A 19,714-nucleotide genomic window follows, 5' to 3' on the forward strand; every position below is an offset into this window, starting at 1 on the left:
GTGTGTTGGGAGGGGTGTCCCAGAGCTCAGGCAGTCTACACCAGGGGGAGGCAACCTATGGCACGCGTGCTGAAGGCGGCACGCGAGCTGATTTTCAGTGGCACTCACACTGCCCGGATCCTGACCACCCGTCCGGGGGGCTCTGCATTTTAATTTAATTTTAAATGAAGCTTCTTAAACATTTAAAAAACCTTATTCACTTTACATACAACACTAGTTTAGTTCTATATTATAGACTTATAGAAAGAGCCCTTCTAAAAACATTAAAATGTATGACTGGCACGCAGGGCTGCCCAGAGGGGGGGGAAAGTGAGGCAATTTGCCCCAGGCCCCGGGCCCTGCAGGAGCCCCCACGCGAATACAGCATTCTATAGTATTGCAACTTTTTTTATGGAAGGGGCCCCTGAAATTGCTTTGCCCCTGGCCCCCTGAATCCTCTGGGCGGCCCTGCTGGCACGCGGAACCTTAAATCAGAGTGAATAAATGAAGACTCGGCACAGCACTTCTGAAAGGTTGCCGACCCTGGTCTACACCACAATGAAACAGCCCCACCAGTCTGAGTCGGCTGGCGTGGGCCAGCCCTGGGTTTTGCTTTGCTGTGTAGACATACTCTAAGTTACAAAGCCCCAAACTTCCTTGTACAGATGAGGCCTCCGGTGGATTCAATGTGACCTTTCCGAAAGTGAAAGCAATTGTTGCTCTCTCCCATTGCAAATCACAGAGTACTTGCAAATAATTTCTTGGTTAAAACTGGCATGTCTTGGCCTCCTCTTGATGTGTTGAGGTTGGGGCGACAGGTAGCATTTGTCCTGTTTTCATGCTAATCGGAAAAGGAACTGCAGAGTTTCAGCAAAATGCAAAGGGCCCAGGAAGCAACAGAAACCCACAGCTGCACATGCAAATCGGTGTGTGACAGCAGTGCAGCTGCATTCTCCTGGGCACGTATCATAGAATCATAGAATCTCTGGGTTGGAAGGGACCTCAGGAGGTCATCTAGTCCAACCCCCTGCTCAAAGCAGGACCAAACCCAACTAAATCATCCCAGCCAGGGCTTTGTCAAGCCTGACCTTAAAAACCTCTAAGGAAGGAGATTCCACCACCTCCCTAGGTAACCCATTCCAGTTCTTCACCATCCTCCTAGTGAAAAAGTTTTTCCTAATGTCCAACCTACACTGCTCCTGCTTTGACAATGTGGCTGTATGGATTTGAGCCTCCTCTCGCATATACATCTGTGTCACTCAGGAGTAGCACCGCTGAAGTCAGTGGGGCTGCAGGAGAGTAAAGGCAGTGGAAGTGAGAGGGGAATCAGGTCCCGGGTGGGTAAACAGTACCATTTTTAAGCTCTATCAACCCAATACTAAAATGGGATGTAAAATGGTTTTCAATCTAACGCTGGCTCCCTCATTGGCAGTGTCGCCTTCAGGAAGGCTGTTCCTGCCAGCATCAGATTCAGAAATGGTATCTTAAATGGAACATACAATTTATGTGCTCTGGGCCAAATTCAGGCCTGGTGTAAACAGGTGCAGCCCTGCTGAAGTCCGTGGAGTTGCAGCTGCCTACACCAGGGATGTCTGCTCTGGGCAGAGAAGTGTTAGAATGCTGAACATTAAACCCAACGCTGCAGGTGGGTGTGAGCCTGGGATCTCGGGGTCACCGTTCTGCTGGGAAACGGGGTTGCTCATGGGGGAAGCAAGGCACAAGGAGGGTTGGACTCCTTAAATGTCTCCTGGTGAGGTGTAGGAGCTGTCCCCAGCTTCTAAGCCGTCTTACAAGAGGTTCCTTCTAGGAAGGGTTTGAAAGCTCAGTCTAGACAGGGGCCGTTGTAACACATACTCATAGCCGAACAAGTCCTGGGAGGAGCCCCGGGTAGTGTTAAGGTTTCTCAGGGTGTGTGTGGTGGTTTTCCTGCTGTCAGGTTTCCAGGGACTGTTCATTACTCCCTGGGCAGCGGGTGTCACCCCAGCCTGACTTCCCTCTTTCTCCCCACACAGGTTGGCTGTAAGGCCCTGGTGTTCCCCACTCAGTTTAAAAGCCAGAGATACTATGAGATCCTGAAGCAAACTTGTCCTGAGCTAGAGAAATCCAGTCCAGGGGGAATAAAGAGCAAGAGGTGAGTGAGAAACACCAGAGAGCCTCTTGTGTTCCCCCAGGGCTGTGCCCTGCACTGGGTCCTCACGCTTGCAGGGTGACAAACCTACTACTGAACCCAGGGGAAAAGAGGTCCCACACTAATATCTCTGTCTAGGCTTTAATACCCTGTGGCACCCATCACCCTGTTATCTGAGCACCAAATAGACTCCAGATCACTGGCTGATAACAACTGGGACCTGCACCCTGTTCCAGTAAGGAATCAGCCATTAGCCTTCCCCAGCAAACAGAGGAGATCTCGCTTAGACCTACCTGGGCTGGAGCTGAGTGCCCTGTGTTACACACAGCTCCTCCCACGTAGCCTGCATGCCAAAGAGGAGAAAGGAAGAAGAGTCTAGTATGGCATTATCCCATGTGAGCTGCCTTGATCAGCTCCTGCTTCCTGTGTCCAGGTGATACAGGGGCCCTTGGGACGCCTAGCAGCGCACAAGCACCAAGGCAGTCTGTCCTCCTGACTCCGCTGTTGCTGACAGTGTTTTGCTTTGTCTCAGGCTGCCAGACCTATCCATTGTAATCACCTTAGACTCCAAGCTTCCTGGCGCGTTCCAGATGAGCGAGGTGATGCAGGCTGGGGACAGCAGCCATATGAAGCAGTTACGAGAGGTCCAGCAGACTCTGTCCTGCAACGAGCCCATCAACATCCAGTTCACTTCTGTAGGTACCGCACGCTGCTCTGCCCTGCAACGGACACCAGATCCGGTGACCCCTGTGGCCAGTGCTAAGCAGGCTGCTCCCCTTGACACCTGGTCACTTGGGTGGATACTGTCCCATCTTCCTTGGCCCTTTCAGAATAGGATTTAGGAGGTCATCTAGGATTTTCCCCTTTTCTCCACCACGCCCATAGCTTGCCCCTTCCCCAGGAGCTGACAGCAGGGCCCGTGTGCCACAGAGCTCTGATCCCAGCTGCAGTTGGTCCGTGTCATATCATTTGTGGGGCTGTCGGATCAGAGGCTGCCGTGTCTGGAGGGAGACGAGAGGACAAGAGCAGAGCAGAAATCTGTGGGGAGGGGAGGGATCACCACAGAGAATCTGTGCACCTGCCCCTCTGAAAGGACGGTTCTACCAGAGGATCTCGTAATGCTCTCTGTCTTTCAGGGCACAACTGGAAGCCCCAAAGGGGCCACCCTCTCTCATAGAAACATTGTGAATAATGCAAACCTGGTTGGGTTGAGGCTGGGAACCGATCAGCAGGTGAGTCGCCTCAGTCAGCGGGGGATGGGCTGTGCTCCGGCCATAGTGAGACTGAGCATGTGGAGAAGGCGGATGACTCCCCAGCAAGACGCAGCGAAAGACCCCCCCCCAAGTTGTGGGTGAGGGGAGCTGAGAGCGCTGTTATGAGGAGCCCTAAGGACGGCATATGGAGCAATGTTGTGCTGCGGTGGTGCCAGCAGAGGGCACTCCCACAAGACAGAGTTTGAGGCACAAGGACAATTCAGGCAGTTCCTTCCCCCTGCTATCCAGCCCCCATATGTCATATTCATACCCTATAGATGTAAGTGGTTCAGGGAGAACCCTGTGTTAGGCCCATGTACTCCAGGCATCAGAATGGTTCCTATCTCCTCATTGCTGCCTTTGTTTGGCTTGATCCTAGGAATCCCGGACTGCCCTCCCCGTCCCCCTCTACCACTGCCTGGGCTCCGTTGGAGGCAGTATGGTGATGGCTGTGCATGGTGCCCCCGCTATCTTCTCGTCCTTGAGCTTCGAGGGGAAAGCTGCACTGGAAGCAGTGGCTCAAGAGAAGTGAGGATCATGGGCCCTGGAATGTCACCTGGAGGGGTCACTTAGCTCAGCTCTGCTGGCAGGCAGCTCCTGCCCCTGGCCTCCCCACTGTGGCAGAGGCATAGTCTCTTGTTTGCCTGAGCCCCGGCCCTGTCATGCCCAGGAACTTGTGAAATGCCCCATTGCCCATCCCAAGTTGCCCTGGTCACTGCTGACTCTTGGCTGGAAGGCATGGCCTCTTCTTGTTTGGATTAGTGACTGGTGTGTGTCTATACATAACCAGCCGCCTTCTCCCTCCACCATCCCCTCCACCCCAGCGCTGGCTGCATTGCCGAGGTGCTGTCTGGGTGTAGTCTCTAAAGCAAAGGTGCTGCTGCTGCATGATAAATCCATTATTCCCAGGCCTGCCCGGCGGGCTCAGAGGCCTGACCCAGGCGCAGTGGGGAGCGAGGTACATAGGCTTTACTGCCACAGGCTCTGATTCTGCAGCTTGGCTTTTTCTCTCCTGTCCCTTCAAGATGCTCCCTTTTACACGGCACTCCGACCATGTTCATAGACATGCTCTCCCAGCCCGACTTCGACAGCTATGACCTCTCATCTCTCCGCGGAGGTAAGTACAGCAGGACCCACAGTAACTGGCCTCCGCTGGGTCTCCGCGAGAAAGCCACCTGGACAGGCAGATGCTCATGGGCTAGGCTGTGCAAGCAAATCACTAGCGAGGAAGAAAATTTGGGTTGCAAGCTCCATCGCCCTGTTCATTTGCTGGCGTGCTTTCCTACTTGACAATCTTCTGCACATGATTTCCATGTTTCTAGCACCCTTCTCCTCTCTTTAGAGCAATGGCCTGAGGACTTGAAGATTTAGGGTGGGGAGTTATCCAGCTGTTGTGTCTTATGGAAGCAGAGAGGGGATGTGCTGGAAGGATTGTACTTGTTGGACTTCCATACCTCCAGCCACCAACATGTGGCAGCAAACACACGTCCCCCAGGGTGCAATGGGCAGTGCTGCAATGGGTAGTGAATGTCCTACATGTAAAATTCCCTGCTTGTTTAGAATTGCTACCCATGTTTTTAGGTAGCTGATGTACAGCTGATTTGTGTTGGAACTTTACTTTCCCTCCCAAAGCATCAGTAATAGAAATGTCCTATAGCAACAGCTGAAGCAAGTGGTGTAGAGTTTATGGGCAGCATTGGCACTCTGAGACTACTGTGATGGGTGAATTAGAAGTACCTGGGTAGCGCATCTGAAACTCCCTGTTATCTGAGAAAGGGGCCTGACCCTATCAAGTCTATTGATTACACTGAAAATCGACATTGTAATGTCTCAGCTTGTGCCACTGAAATAGGTTCTGTTGACCTTCCCTCTTCCACCATGGAGGTGGTCCCTCCAGGTCAGGATAGAGGCATGTTGACAGGGCTGGGGTTGCGTGGGGAAGCTCGCCCTGCCATGGTGTGTTTGTTCCTGAGCTGAATGAATCTGTTTGCCGGGCTTCAGCCTGGAGTGAATCTGTGCTGTAGAATTAACTCTCCTAACAAGTAAATGAGGCCAACCCCCCAACCCAGGCTGGGAAATGCACAGCTCTTGTTGCCAGGCTGGTGCTTTGGGAATAATTAGTACCCACAGCTAGGGATATGCTAAAGCATGTAGACAGGACCTAGTGCCTCCCAAAGGCTTTGTCGGCCGTCAGATCTAACTGTACCGACCCCTTTCGGTGGGATTTCCTGAGTCTCCAACGTAGTCCTCTTGCCGTCTCTCTTCCAGGAGTCATTGCAGGGTCCCCTGTGCCCCCTGAGATCATGAAGAAGATTATGACCAAGATGAATATGCGGGATATTGTGGTGAGTCGCTTTCCATGCTTGGGCCTGGGCTGCCTGGGTCGTCTCTCCTCCCCCACCATCCATTGGGAACCGGGAACCTGAGCACGTGTGACTTGTGTACAGAGCGACGGAACTGGAGGCTCCCTGAATGAATGTGTCCATGCGTGATGGGATGCAGAGGCCTCATGCCTTCCGGGCTTCCAAGGGGGTACAGGGTGGAGTAACTGGGCTGGGGATCAGAGGCCCAACCCATTCTCTTTTCCGTATTGCACATGCTGTCTCTGACTCCTCCAGTATAAACACTGATGAAGCAGCAAAACACTCAGAACGGTGTTGTGTTTTGCTGCTGAATTAGCTGATTCCCTTCACCAGCATGGATGGCACTCACATGTTCAATCTCCTGCATGATTCGCACACACGCCCTGAACCTGAGCGTGTGGAGGGTCAGATCCAGCGCCATGCGCGCTGCAGCCCTTCTTGTGTATTCTCACACGCACACAGTGTCTGAGCAGGACTTGCACTCCGTCACTAAGCATGCATGTGTACCGTCATTCCTGTGCATGAACAACGGGGTGTTCTGAACGTCTAGCCTTGTTCCATCTGTCATTCAGTGGGTCCCATGGGGTTTAGCTGATGCATTTTGCAGTATGTTTAGCATAGTGGAGCACTGTCTCTTTCTGTGTAGTCGGCCCCAGATCCCCCCCTCATTATCTTTTTGAAAAACAGATCTGGGAGTACTTGAAGGCGAGCAAGTGTGCACAGCCTGGTTGTTCTGCTTTAAAGGAAGTAACAAGCTGCCTGTGAAGGCCAAGGGAACAAACTGATGTGGTGGGTTAACCACACGGGACTAGGCTTCAGATTTCTGCTCTTATTGCTGGCAGCTTCAGAACGTGCCGGCACCAAGAGTTTTGTAGGCCCTGCTGTGTGCTCTGGAACGGAGCGGCATGAAGGGAGCGTGGGACAGCTGCTCTGGAATGGGAGCTCTGCGGCTTTGCTTCTTGTGTGAGGCTGTTAGGGCTGAGTTTAAAACACCAGGGGCCAAACTCAGCTGTGACTTAACTCTGTGAACTTCAGTTGCGTGGCAGCCATTTACTTTACAGCAACCCTGTATTTGGCCTTCCCAAGATGTTCCCTACCATTATTACAAGGTAGCCAGTACTTGGAACGTGTGAGTCACCTATTCCTGCACCGTAGTAGGGCTAATAATAAAACTCTTTTCTTCAAAAGGATTTTGTTCTGAACCTGCAGGCAGGATAAGGGGGGACTAGGGTCTGGATTGAGCTGTGTAGCTGGACTCACACCCAGTTTGCAGCATGAGTCACGAGGCCTCAGGCAGAAACTTGGAAACCTGCTGAGTTCATCTTTGCAGCGAGAGCTTTATACAGAAGATGTACATAAGAAAATATACAATTTGTTTTCTATATAAGAGTAAGAGGAGTTTTCATCCCCCTAAGAGTCATTTACACTCAGTTACAGAGGAATAAATATATATTTATATAAATCTTTAGATAAAAAAATGCAGTTAAGTTGAAATTGTGGTATTGTAAAATCCATGATGATAAACCACAGTCATCTTGTTGTCCCGCTAGGCTTTCTGGGTTAGGGGCAGGGAGAGGAGGAGGAGGAGGACTTGAGAGCAAGATCGCTCCCCAGATATAGGCTGATATGGTGCAAACCTCTCCCCTTGCATGTGTAGATACTTTGTGAGACCACTTGCCTGCGGGGTGAGAAGAGAATCCAATCTCCAAGCTATTTCAGTGTTGAGGTTCCCCAACACTAGCAGACCTCAGCCTGACCTAGAGAGATCGCCCCCTGCTGGACTGTAAGGGAAACTCACTCTCCAGGTCCACTGAACCCTGGACATTGCTTCACCTGTGGTCCTCTGCCCTGACCTGCAGGGATCACCTCTTCAGTTGGGAGGAGGTTTCTGTCTGCATGAGTTGAGACGGGATGGCTTTCCTGCTGGAGCAGTCGGGGGCTGGGCGAGGGAGGAACCCTTATGGCTTTCTATTCACTTGCATCCCACTGGAAGGAGAAGGATGGAAACAAACACCAGGGGACATGGGTTTAGGATGCCTCTGGGAAGATGACTGTGTTTTACTGGCAGGATCTAGGTTAGCTTGTCTTAGCATTGTCATGCATAGTTTAGTTTAAAAAATGCCTCTTTTAAAATACATAGATGTCAGAAAAGATTGAAAAGTTGGATTCCATCCTGCAGTCAGCAGATAGGCGAGGATTGTGAGGAGGCTGGAGGGGATCAGATGCATCAGAAATGTCTCTTGACAGATGGTAGAAGCTTACGGGTGGACTTGGATGGAGTCAGTAGTTTTCTGATTGGTTGAATCGGCCGGTCACCTGGACAAGCCATACCAGGGCCTGTTAGGGCGGGGGAGGGGGAAAATAAATCTACATTTAAAAGTTTTTCAAGCAAGATCCAGGGACTTGAGGCTTTTTCATGGTCTCATGAATGGCATACACAACTGTGAGTCAGGAGACACCTCACCTCCTTTTCAGAGGTGCCAAACAACCCCAGTTTCCACTGGACACCAGGCCAATGGGTTCTGTGATCTTGGCTCTTCCACTGTTTTGCCGTGTGACTCTTAAGTAACTTACCTACAATTTTAAACTTTGGCTGCCAGAACACAGACACCTGAGGCCTAGATTTTCAAAAGCAACATCGATTTTGGGTGCCCGGGCTGAGACACTGCAAAGAAGCCTGATTCTCAGAGCACCTTCCCTCTGGAAATCAGACCCCCTTAAAACATTTCAAGTCGGGCACCTAAAAGGCACAAGAGATTACACCTTAAATCAGCATATATGGGCATCTCAATAAGTGACTTGCCTCTCAGAGGTGCTGAGCACCCACAACTCTCAGTGCAAGCACGGGAAGCTGAAGGTATTTGACCTTTGTAAAGATCAGGTCACTTACTTAGGTGCCTTAGAATGGATCTATGTGTCTAGCTTGAAGGTATTTACTTTTCACATCTGTACAACAGGGATAAATTCTCCGACTCACGAGTTGTGCGGATCAGTTCACTGATGTTCGGAAATTGCTTTTCTAGTGCACCCTCCATGTGAGGATCTCAAGGCAAAGTATTATCATCGTCGTCATTGTTTTGTTATTCCTCCCTCCTGGAGGAGGGCTCTGGAATGGGGGTTTGGCTTTCTCCTCTTCCTGCCTGAGAAGGGAGAGTCTCCTACATACACTAAATTAAGCCCTGTGGTTTAGAAAAGTAAAGTTTCCACTTCCAGTGCGGAAGTCTACCAGCCCTGCTGGGAACGGCTGGTATTTCCATCTGTAATCCATAACATCTGCCAGCCGTCCAGGAGAAATAGCATCACTCTGGGAAGGGGTAGAAGAGCTGGTATCTCCTCTGGCACTCAGGACATACAACTAGGGTGACCAGATGAGAGGAAGAAAATATCGGGATACATGGTGAGGGGGTCGCCGGCGGAGCAAAAAAAAAAAAAAAAGCGCCGAGTGCTGCCGGCAGAGAAAGAAAAAAAAAAAAGAGTGCCGCGAAATATCGGGACAAATTGCGTCCCGACCAAAGGTCGGTCGGGACAAATGCCTAAATATCGGGATAGTCCCGATTTTATCGGGATGTCTGGTCACCCTACATAAAACTTTGTTTTCACCATCTCTTTATCCATGGATGAAGAAAACAAAGGCTCCGTAAGCACTTATCTGTATTTTATATGGTGTGGAAACTGCATTATCGAGGGGGTCCTCAATCTGATGACCTGTTGGAGATCTGACAGAACTAAAATATCCTCAGAATTTCTAAATATTACAGATGACAGTTTTCTGTCTCAAAAAGTGTTGCATCCAACCAGGGGGAGTTCTATATTCGACTTCGTCTTGACAGACAAAGAGGACTTGATCATATAACTAAAAATTAATGGTAGCTTAGGCACAAATGATCATGATTTGTTCACATTTGTTATGTGCAAATAGAATAAAGTCCAAACCCTTATACTTGGTTCTTCAAAAGGACCAGTTTCATAAAACAATTATGAGCCAAATCAGCTGAAAGAGAGAATTTGAACAGAAAAATGTGAATGATCATTAGGAATTGTTTGAGACCATTTTACAAGATACCTCAAAAGCCACATTCAATAAAGAAGGCTACACTGGTTAAAAAACTAGACTGGCTTAGAGGGGAAATGAAAGCAGCTATAAAATAATTCTGTACACCCAAGCCAAATGGAAGAAAATGGAAGTTGATAGTTATGAATATAAATCAAAAGATAGGAATTGTAGAAAATTGATAAGGCAAGCTAAAGGACAGAAGGCAAACTCTATGGCCAGCAGAGTTAAGGAATTTAAGTATTGTAACAGATCCAAATCAGTGGGGTACAGGAGTCTGGTAGAGGGCAAATATACTGGTCACTGGATGAGTAGTTTTCTGTTCCCTGAGTGACCAGAGCAGGGGCTGCACTAGAGTAATCAGGAACCTGCTAGAACCAATTAAGGCAGCCAGGCTGATTAGAACACCTGCAGCCAATCAAGGCAGGCTAATCAGGGCACCTGGGTTTAAAAAGGAGCTCACTCCAGTCAGGTGAGGGGGAGCCAGAGGAGAGGAAGTGCGTGTGAGGAGCTGGGAGCAAGAGGCGCAAGGAGCTGAGAGTGAGAGGGTGTGTGGCTGGAGGACTAAGGAGTACAAGCATTATCAGACACCAGGAGGAAGGTCCTGTGATGAGGATAAATAAGGTGTTTGGAGGAGGCCATGGGGAAGTAGTCCAGGGAGGTGTAGCTGTCATGCAGCTGTTACAGGAGGCACTCTAGACAGCTGCAATCCACAGGGCCCTGGGCTGGAACCCGGAGTAGAGGGCGGGCCCGGGTTCCCCCTAAACCTCTCAACTCCTGATCAGACACAGGAGAAGTTGACCCAGACTGTGGGGAAGATCACTGAGGTGAGCAAATCTGCCAATAAGCGCAGGACCCACCAAGGTAGAGCAGGAACTTTGTCACAGTATATTAAGAGCAAAAGAATCCTAGCAGAGAGATTAGCCAGTTTCTAAATGGAAATGGTAAATTGTCAGTGATCATGCAGAAAAGACAGAACTGTTCAACAAATATTTGTTCCACATTTGGGGAAAAGCTAGATGATATAGATGATGAAACAATTTCCATTCCAACGGTAATTTGGGAGAATGTTAAAAAGCAGCTACTGAAGCTAGACATTTTGGAATCAGCTGGTCCAGATAACTTTCATCCAAAGTTCTCAGACAGCTGGTTGTGGTGCTCTCTAGACCATGTATGTTGATTAACAGTAAGTCTTGGAACACAGGGAAAGTTCCAAAGGATTGGAAGAAAGCTAAAGTTGTGCCAATATTTAAAAAGGGTAAACGGGATGACCCGGGTAATTCTAGGCACGTCAGCTTGACATCAATCCAAAGCAAAGTAATGGAATGGCAGATATGGGACTTGATCAATAAATAATTAAAGGAAAGTAATTAATGCCAATCAATGGAATTATGGATTTATGGAAAATAGATCCCATCAAACTGACTTGATATCTTTTTTGAGATCACAAGTTTGATTGATAGAAGTCATGGTATTGAGGTAATAGGCTTAAAACTTTTGTAAGGCATGCGAATTGGTGTACCGCGTGACATTTGATTAAAAAAAACCTAGAAGGATACAAAATTAATACGGCACACAATAGATTAAAAACTGGCCAAATAATAGATCTCAAAATGTAAATATAAATGAGGAAATAATTTTCAAGTGGATGTGTTTGTAGTGGAATCCTGCAGGGATCAGTCCTTGGCTCTGTGCTAACGTTTTTATCAATGAGCTGGAAGAAAACTTCATCAGCAATAATTTTATGTTTGCAGATGATTGCACACAGATTGGGGGATTGGTAAATAATGAAGGATAGATCACTGATACAGAGCACTCTGCATTGATTGGTAAGTGGGGTGCAAGCAAACAATATGTGTTTTAATGTGGCCAAACATAAGGTCATACATCTAGGAACAAAGAATGTAGGCCACACTTACAGGATGGGGGACTCTATCCTGGGAAGCAGTGTCTCTGAAAAGGACTTGGGGGTCATGGTGGATAATGAGCTGAACTTGTGGTGCTGTAGCCAAAAGAGCAACTGTGATCTTTGCATGTATAAAAGGAATATGGAGTGGGAGTAAGGAGGTCATAGTAAGTCTGTGGCTATGTCTACACTACTGCGGTAAGTCAACCTACGCTACACAACTCCAGCAGTTACAATCAATCTCCATTCCTGAGGTGTTCGTAACTCTGAGGTTCTACTGTAGCGAAAGACTAAGGCATGTATTCTATGTATCTTACCAGAGGGAAGATTAAGGGGTGACTGGATCTGTCTGTAAGTACCTACGTGCGGAACAAAACTTTGGCAGTAAAGGGCTCTTCAATCTAGCTCACAAAGGTACAACAAGATCCTGTGGCTGGACGTTGAAGCTTGTCAAATTCAAACTAGAAATGAGGCACAATTTGTTAACAATGTCGGTAATTAACCATTGGAACATGGTTGTGGGAGATTCTCCATCACTGGAAATGTTTTGAACCAAGGCTGGACATTTTTCTAAAAGATTTTCTCTAGTTCCAACAGGAATTAGCCCAGGAGAGTTCTCTGGCCTGTTATACAGGAGGTCAGACTAGCTGATTAAAATGATCCCTTCTGGCTTTATGACCTATACATTTAGGTCAGGGCAGGTAAATGGATTAACTGGTTTGGAAACGATCTCAAGTCCATGGTAAAACTCCCATTGACTTCAGGGGAACCAGGACTTGGCTTAAGTCTGTGTGAGACGGAAGGAGAAAGAAGAAGAACAGGGTGTGGTTGTGAAAAGTTTCTTACCTGTTTAATGGCGGTTTCCTTTCCTGGGCCTCCTGGTGGAGGGTTTGCAGTTGCGGAGTGCGGCGGTGTCTCTTATCTGCTGCCCTCGGTACTGAGATGGTGAGGCACAAACTGCATCAGGGCGGGAGCGGCTGGACTCCAACCACCTGGGGAAGGGAAACAGAAAATCCCTAAGCTCCAGAGGCGGACAGATGACTGCTCACCTGGGCAGAGTTGCCAGGGGAGACTGGAAACTGCATTACTGACCAAGTGTCAGGTTATTGGTATTGCCTCTTCCTCCTCGCCAGGCACAACTAACGGGGACCTTCCCCCTGTGCCTGGTCAGTAGAGCCCCCGGCACAACTAACGGGGACCTTCCCCCTGTGCCTGGTCAGTAGAGCCCCCGGCACAACTAACCGGGACCTTCCCCCTGTGCCTGGTCAGTAGAGCCCCCGGAACAACTAACCGGGACCTTCCCCCTGTGCCTGGTCAGTAGAGCCCCCGGCACAACTAACCGGGACCTTCCCCCTGTGCCTGGTCAGTAGAGCCCCCGGAACAACTAACCGGGACCTTCCCCCTGTGCCTGGTCAGTGGGCAGCAGACTGAGTAAGAGAGAGGCAGAAGTGAGTGGCTCTTACTTGCGCAGAGCTGCTAGCTGACAGGAGCAGAGCCAAGGGTTGTTGGACAGGGTGAGGTTCTCCAGGCCGCTGAAGGGGAAGTTCCCAGGTAGCAGGTTAAGTCTGTTGTTCTCGATGTGAACAGTCTTCAGTGTGGTCACTCCAGCAAATGCTTTATCTGAAAACTAAAGCACAAGGGGAGATGCTGATTGCTGTGCCTCGGGCGAGTGGGGGATGGTCTCCATTCCCTTCTTTTCCAGGCCGCCTGTGTTCATGGCCCTTAGTGACAGCAGTGGGGCTGGAGAGAGTGGGAGAGGGTAAGGGGCAAGGAATCTCCCCCATGACCCCCTGGAGGGATTCAGGAGGCAGACGCATGGAAGGTGTTTTCCTTCTTGAGTGACCGATTTTAATTCCTCCCACCTCAGGGTGGCTAAAGCCCAAGCCCCTCCCCATTTGCTCCTTGCCTTCCCCAGGCGCCTCCATACAGCCCAAAGAAAAGCTGAGGTCTGGCCAGTGCCCTTTGTTTCTAAAGCACGCGCCTCCTCTCTAAGTGAGCCGAGACGTTCCCTGGGTACAAACCTTTCCAGGGCCTGTTGCGTTCCCGCTCATGGAACTGTTGCTGGAGGGAGTGTTTGTGGAGTCTGAAGGGCCTGTAGGCTTTGGCAGTGCCCCGTGGACTCTGAGTGGAAAGTTACACTTGGCTTCAGAGCACTGTAGATGCAGCAGGGCAGGCGTCCAGTGCCTTGGTCTCCTCACCTCTCTCCCTCCCCTCCCTGATGGGCTGTTTGCAAGTCTGTGTGTTCATGGCCTATGGGCAGGCTTTAAAATATAGCCCCCTTCATGCACCTGAGAATAAAACGCGGTGTGCTGGAGAGATAAAACTGGCAATTGTGCACCTCCTGTTAGCCGTCTCCCCTTCTCCCCACCCCAGTCCTACTTAGTTTGGAAGAATTTGTGTAAAATGCAAACCCATCCGTGCAAACTTCCCCTGAGCCCGTTAGTTACAGAGGAAACTGTTGACTGCATGCGTGCTTCTCTTAGCAAGAACACACCTGTTTTCTTCCCACTTTCCTGTTCTTTTCAGAACCCTGGGGAGGGGAGAAAACAGATTTGTTATCTCCATGGGTCCACCAGAAAGCTCTGTGTCAAATACTCATCTGTGTATTTTCATGTCACTGATCATTCCCCAGACACGTCCCCTCAGCGTGAGTCCCAGCTCCTGCAGCAATGCCATCTCGGGCTGCAAACCTGTGAGATCTCACAAGCCAAGCAGTGTTGGGTTGGATTAGTGCTTGTGTAAGAGACCTCCAAAGTCCTGCAGCAAATAGTGTTGGGAAGTCAGCAGGGGACAGTCCCTTGTGGTTCGGCACTGAATAAATCCCAGCGGGTTCTGCTGTGCTGCTGCCAGTGCTGTCTCTCCAATGAGATGTGAAACCAAGGTCCTGACCACTTCTGGTGCTTTGTGCAGCAGGGGTGTTTGACGCCAGTGTCCTGGACAAATTCCAGTTTGGGGAATTCTGTTCTGACCACCTAAATTCCCCCTGCGGTTTCAATCTAATATGGTATTCTATTTCACTTCCTGTTCCAATTGGTTGTGTGCTGTTAAACAGCTGCTGTGCTTTATCCTCCAGCTTCAAGCACTTTGGGGTCCTCCAGAATGAAGGTCGTTATGTAGATGCAAGATGTTTATTGTTCACTTTATTGTGGCACGTAGCTAATATGGTCCTGAGCCCTGTTAGAAATGGCTATCGTAATATCTTTGGTTAAAGCTTTGGAGAAGAGTCCGGTCTCTTTGTTTCCTCGCGTGTGAGAGGACTTCCCAATACTGCAGTTGCAAAATTGTTTAAGATCTCTTTCTTTTCTGGTGTGACAATGGTGATGTTCGTTGCAACAGTGACAGGGATTCTCATCTGGAACAGTTTCACACATCCGAGTGGCTATAGAGTTTTGAAACCGCACAGAAGAATCCAACTCTATCAGAGAAGAGGAGCTGAGAATGGTATTTGGGGGTGTGCGTGGCTGCAACCCAGATATTATCACCATTGCATACTTTAAATACCGCCATCAGATGGCCATTGTGTCTAGGGAGACTCACATACATACATATGGATCACATGGATACAAGGCTTCTGGCAAGTGTGAGGAGAAAACGCATTTGGGTGTCTCTAGGCTGCAATCAGAGCACGTGTAGACGTACACGTCTGCATACACAAGAGCTGCAGCACGTGTAGACATACCCAAGCTAGCTTTGATCTAGCTAGCTCAAAACCAATAGCAATCAAGCCATAGCAGCATGGGCTGGCTGCTCAAATAATTACCCAGGGTCCCAGGTGGGCTCATACAGCATGTGTTGCTATGGCTTCCCTGCTACTGTTAAAGTTAGCTAGATCAAAGCTAGCTCGGGTGTGTCTACACATGGGTGCAGTCACTCCTCTGACTGCAGTGTAGACATACCTTTAGAGTGAAAAAATGAAAACCCTGGAGCAACCAATGGCGGACCGTGTTCATAGGGAAATAGGAATGATCATCTGGTGGCACGTCTCTCTTGTTTGTACTAATCAAATGGTCCAGACTTTGTTATGAGGGCACTTGGCTGCAGGAAGTGCCATGTTTCATATGAGACCTCAAACAAAGTTTCTGTCTATTACTGACCACTAGTAGGTCATTAAAGAGTCCAGAGCATTTTTTTGCAAAGCAGGAGTGTTAACCCTCGTGTTTTGGCTAATTTGTATAATTCTGCTGCATGAGCATCCGAAGAAGTGGGTATTCACCCACGAAAACTCATGCTGCAAAACGTCTGTTAGTCTATAAGGTGCCACAGGATTCTTTGCTGCTTCTGCAGAACCAGACTAACACGGCTACCCCTCTGATACTATAATTCTGCTGTGCCTAGCTAAACACCTGCCATTTAGGTTGGCTCTGGTATACTTTTCCACTTTTGCATGCAAAGGAAGTGGTGTGTGCACTGTTAAAGAGCTGCTGTGTTCTACCCCAGAAGGGACTGCATTGGTGGATGAAACGGTTCCTCTATGTAGCTTGTCTACCAGTAACATGTGGTTGGATCCTCCAATCTGAAAGAAGCTACAGGAGATGTGAGATGATATCAGAGGTAGTTTTTTTTATACTGGAATGTTGTTAAAATGATGTCAAAAAGTATGAAAGATGACGGACAGTCAGTGCACAGAATTATACCAAGACAACCATATTAAAAAAGCAGTGCAGCATGAGATAATATACATAACAAAGAACTACCATTGATCCATTGAGCAAGTTCACCACTGGTGAGAATGAACATAACTCTAAGGACTTCAGGCAACACACACACGTAAGTCAGCAGTGACTAAACACTTCATCTCTAGCTAGCAACCTGTTGATCAAACAGATGAGAGAACTGACTCCACATCTGTTTGTTGTCAAATTCCATTCTTATGCCCAAGATGCTGTTCTCCAGATTAACAAGGTCAGGTCACTGCATAGCTAGACTGAATTCATAGACTTCCAGTTTGTTCAGCTAATTCCGTGATGGTACAAAGAGCACTTGCATCTGTAGAGCATCCCAACATCTTGGACTAGTTAAATCTCATCTTGTCTCTGGTGTCTCTCCATCTAGTTCTAGTATCACATGTAACCTGTATCTTTTGATTTGTGCATGATGAGACTAGATAGAATCTGAGTTGATGCCCCCAGTAGTGACATGGCAGCATCACTGAAGGACGACGTGCTCGTCATCTGTGGAGTCCTTCCACGGATGTTTCAGCAGATAATTTCCAGGTGAATGAGCTTGATTACACCAATCCTTACGGGGACTGTAATCTCGAGCTGAGATATTGACGAAGGGACACTGTGCTGCTATAGATACTGTCATTCTCAACCTGGATAAATTCCAGCTTCCTAGCCTGGCATTCTGAGATGCTGTATTGCCTTTGAAACGTGGATGTGCTTTAACTCCCACCACCGTTTGGCAGCTCTCTGCTGCTATTGGGTTGTGTCCTTCTGAATGCAGATGCTCTGCACACCACCAGCACAGTTTGATGCTGGCTCTGTGTTGCTACAAGGCACTCATCGTTTTCACTGGGATGTTCTCCATCCCTCTGCACCACATGATGGGGTACTGCCTTGCTGTAAGGTGCTATCCTATTTCCCCTGGATATGCTGCATCCCTGTGCTTCTTGGCACGACATCCTGGGATGCTGTGAGCTGCTCTTTCATCATCCTGTTGCATCCCAACAAAGCATTGTGGGACACTGCTGCTTTGAGGTGCTGTCCTTCCTGAGCTGGATATGCTCCTTTACTTGCACCCCTGCCTGGTATTCCAGGGGTCCTGTTGCAAGTAGCTCCTTCAGCGTGATGCTCCTACCCATGGTCCTGACTTTTTCCATGAGAAGAAGAGGGGTATTTTGCTGGGTTACCTGAATGTCCCTCCTGCTCTCTGGGCAGAAACAGGGCTTCTTTGTAAAAGGCTGCAAGAGTTTCTCTTGAGAGCTCATCAATAGACAAACCTTTCTTTATAGAGTGTAAAGTTGGAAGTTAAAAAAAAAAAAGGTAGAAGATGGACATGTGTGGATTGGGTACCTGTCTGCGCTGCACTAGGAAGAAACTGCTGCTATTCATAACGCCTCTGGAGGAATCTCCCCCCTCCACACACACACACTTCGAACCGACAGCAGGTACCCAGGCTGCAGCTCAGGAGACAGGGCAGTTAAGTTCTACCAGTCCGCTGTGCCCTGCCCGTTTGAGCATGGGGCAGCCCCTTGCCTCTCCTTTCCCCCACCCCACCTCCCAAGGCTGGGAGCTCTTTGCTCCTTTATTTTAAAGCACCAGAATACATTTCCCATTGGAGCGCTGCAACCAACTGCTGGAGCGGGGCCCACCACCCTTCCGATGGGCGCAGTGAGCCCAGGAGAGCTTAGCGTCTCATAGCACAAGAGGAGGGGTCCTCTCGTTTTTATTCATCACATGGATGTTCAAAGATTCAGGTGCCTTTTTTTATTGCTAGTGAAGCCTTCACCCTTCTGCCAAAACTGTGACCCTGATTCTCCTTTTCCCTCACACCCGTGCGGATCAGGACAGAAGCATGACATGATAGCACTGTAAGTGAGAAGAGAACCAGGCCCCACCTTTCGATTTGAAAGGGGAGGGAGGCTGGAGAGGAGCCTACCTTTTCCAGGCCCATGTTGTCCAGACTGAGTGTCTCCATGTAGCGCCCGAAAGACTGGAAAGCATAGTCGGGAATGACCTTCATGGGGTTGTGAGATAGCTTCAGGTCCTCCACCACCCTCAGCTTGCTCATTGCAGCCACTGGGTAAGTGCTCAGCTGGTTCTTATCCAAATGGAAGACAGCGAGGTTTTCCACGTCGTCCAGGGCCCCGGGCTGGACGGAGGAGAGGGAGTTGTCCGAGAGGTAGAGCCAGCGCAGGTCCTTAGCACCGCTGAAGGCCCCTGATCTCAGCTCTCGGATCTTGTTGCTGCCCAGCTGCAGGATGAAGAGGTTAATGAGCGGGGAGAGGAGCCCCTTGGGCAGGTCCGAGATCTTGTTGTGGTCCAAGTACAGGTAAGTGAGCTCCGACAGGTCATCGAAGGCGCCCATCTTGATGACGCTGATATCGTTATTGGACAGGTAAAGGTAGACGAGCTGCTTCAGCCCCCGGAAGGCGCCGCTGGAGATCTCCTTGATCTGGGAATGCTGGAGGTGGAGGGACACAAGCCCTTTCATCTCCCTGAAGGCGTTGGTCGGCAGGACGGGGAAGTTGTTCCTCTGCAGGTTGAGGAGCCGTGTTTGCTCGGACACCTTGGGGATCTTCCTCAGCCCGACGTTGTCGCAGATGACGTGCTGGAGCTCTCCCCCGTGGCAGTGGCAGTTCGAGGGGCATGCCTGGAGGATGGGGAGGAGGCACACCAGCAAGCTGAGGAGGCTGAGGAAGAAGGCTGACCGGTCCATGGCCAGCACTGGGGTCTGTGTGGGAGGGAAGAGCAGCAGCAGTGGCAGGAGGAGGAGGGAGACGAGTGAGTGAGAGTCTGCAGCAAACTGAACACAGCCCTATTTATAATGCTGTTATTAAAGAACGAAATCCCTTCCCACAAACCACAGGCAGCAGCCAGACTCTGACTTGGAAGCGACTGACTTTGGGAGCTCAGTGTGACTTTAACCCCTTTGGGCTTCTCCAAATCTCCACTGCTCTGCTGCAGACACCAGGCTGGAGCAGTTTTCCCCACGGGGCAGGGAGGTAAATGGGCAGAGAAAACAGTGTGCACATCTGTCTTTTGGGGGGATCTCTTCGCTCTCCACTGAAACAGATGGTGATAAAACCCTCGGTGACTCAGAGGTGGAGAACCAAGTCCAGGGATAGGGGTGCACAACGCCATCGACAGGAACACAGAACCTGTCCCCCTTCAGTGCCAGGCTAACTGGTACAGGGCCCACCTCTCCTGTACTGATGTTTTCCAAGTGTTTAGTGGTGACATTTTAACATGGGCGGAATCTTGAACTATTTTCAGAGGCTTTAAAGACAGGGAGGCACCTTTCCCTGTTGTTGTATAGGGACAAACCCTGGCATCCTTATTCTGTCCATCTCCCGCTTATTTCCTGGGCGAG

At 49.4% G+C, this 19,714-nt stretch overlaps 2 protein-coding genes across 6 annotated transcripts in view; one reads left to right on the plus strand and one right to left on the minus strand.

The window, feature by feature from the left end:
- The window catches only part of ACSF2 (acyl-CoA synthetase family member 2), a 59,790-nt gene that overhangs the window by 26,696 nt on the left and 13,380 nt on the right, over positions 1-19,714 (plus strand). For all 5 annotated transcript variants that reach the window (XM_044982706.1, XM_044982705.1, XM_044982708.1 and 2 more), the window contains exons 5-10: positions 1,992-2,110; positions 2,640-2,802; positions 3,244-3,339; positions 3,740-3,888; positions 4,386-4,477; positions 5,629-5,705. In XM_044982706.1, coding sequence (XP_044838641.1) covers positions 1,992-2,110; positions 2,640-2,802; positions 3,244-3,339; positions 3,740-3,888; positions 4,386-4,477; positions 5,629-5,705 — 696 coding nt within the window. The remainder of the gene's footprint in view (positions 1-1,991; positions 2,111-2,639; positions 2,803-3,243; positions 3,340-3,739; positions 3,889-4,385; positions 4,478-5,628; positions 5,706-19,714) is intronic.
- On the minus strand, positions 7,057-19,129 carry CHAD (chondroadherin). The gene is made up of 4 exons (XM_044982712.1): positions 18,281-19,129; positions 13,144-13,307; positions 12,527-12,672; positions 7,057-8,060 (listed from the first exon to the last, which is right to left on the minus strand). The coding sequence occupies exons 1-3, from the start codon at positions 19,058-19,060 to the stop codon at positions 12,531-12,533; spliced, it is 1,086 nt and encodes a 361-aa protein (XP_044838647.1). The 5' UTR covers positions 19,061-19,129; the 3' UTR covers positions 7,057-8,060; positions 12,527-12,530.

The sequence above is a fragment of the Mauremys mutica genome, chromosome 12 (assembly GCF_020497125.1).
Source record: "Mauremys mutica isolate MM-2020 ecotype Southern chromosome 12, ASM2049712v1, whole genome shotgun sequence".
NCBI classification, from domain to species: domain Eukaryota; kingdom Metazoa; phylum Chordata; order Testudines; family Geoemydidae; genus Mauremys; species Mauremys mutica.

What these genes read in the sequence shown, in the direction of transcription:
- CHAD (XM_044982712.1), bottom strand. Translation starts at nt 19,060, where the DNA reads ATGGACCGGTCAGCCTTCTTCCTCAGCCTCCTCAGCTTGCTGGTGTGC. An exon ending in ACAACATGGGCCTGGAAAAG is followed by an intron (nt 13,308 to 18,280) that starts GTAGGCTCCTCT and finishes CTTGTGCTTTAG; the next exon opens with TTTTCAGATAAAGCATTTGC. An exon ending in CAGCTAGCAGCTCTGCGCAA is followed by an intron (nt 12,673 to 13,143) that starts GTAAGAGCCACT and finishes TCCCTTCCCCAG; the next exon opens with GTGGTTGGAGTCCAGCCGCT.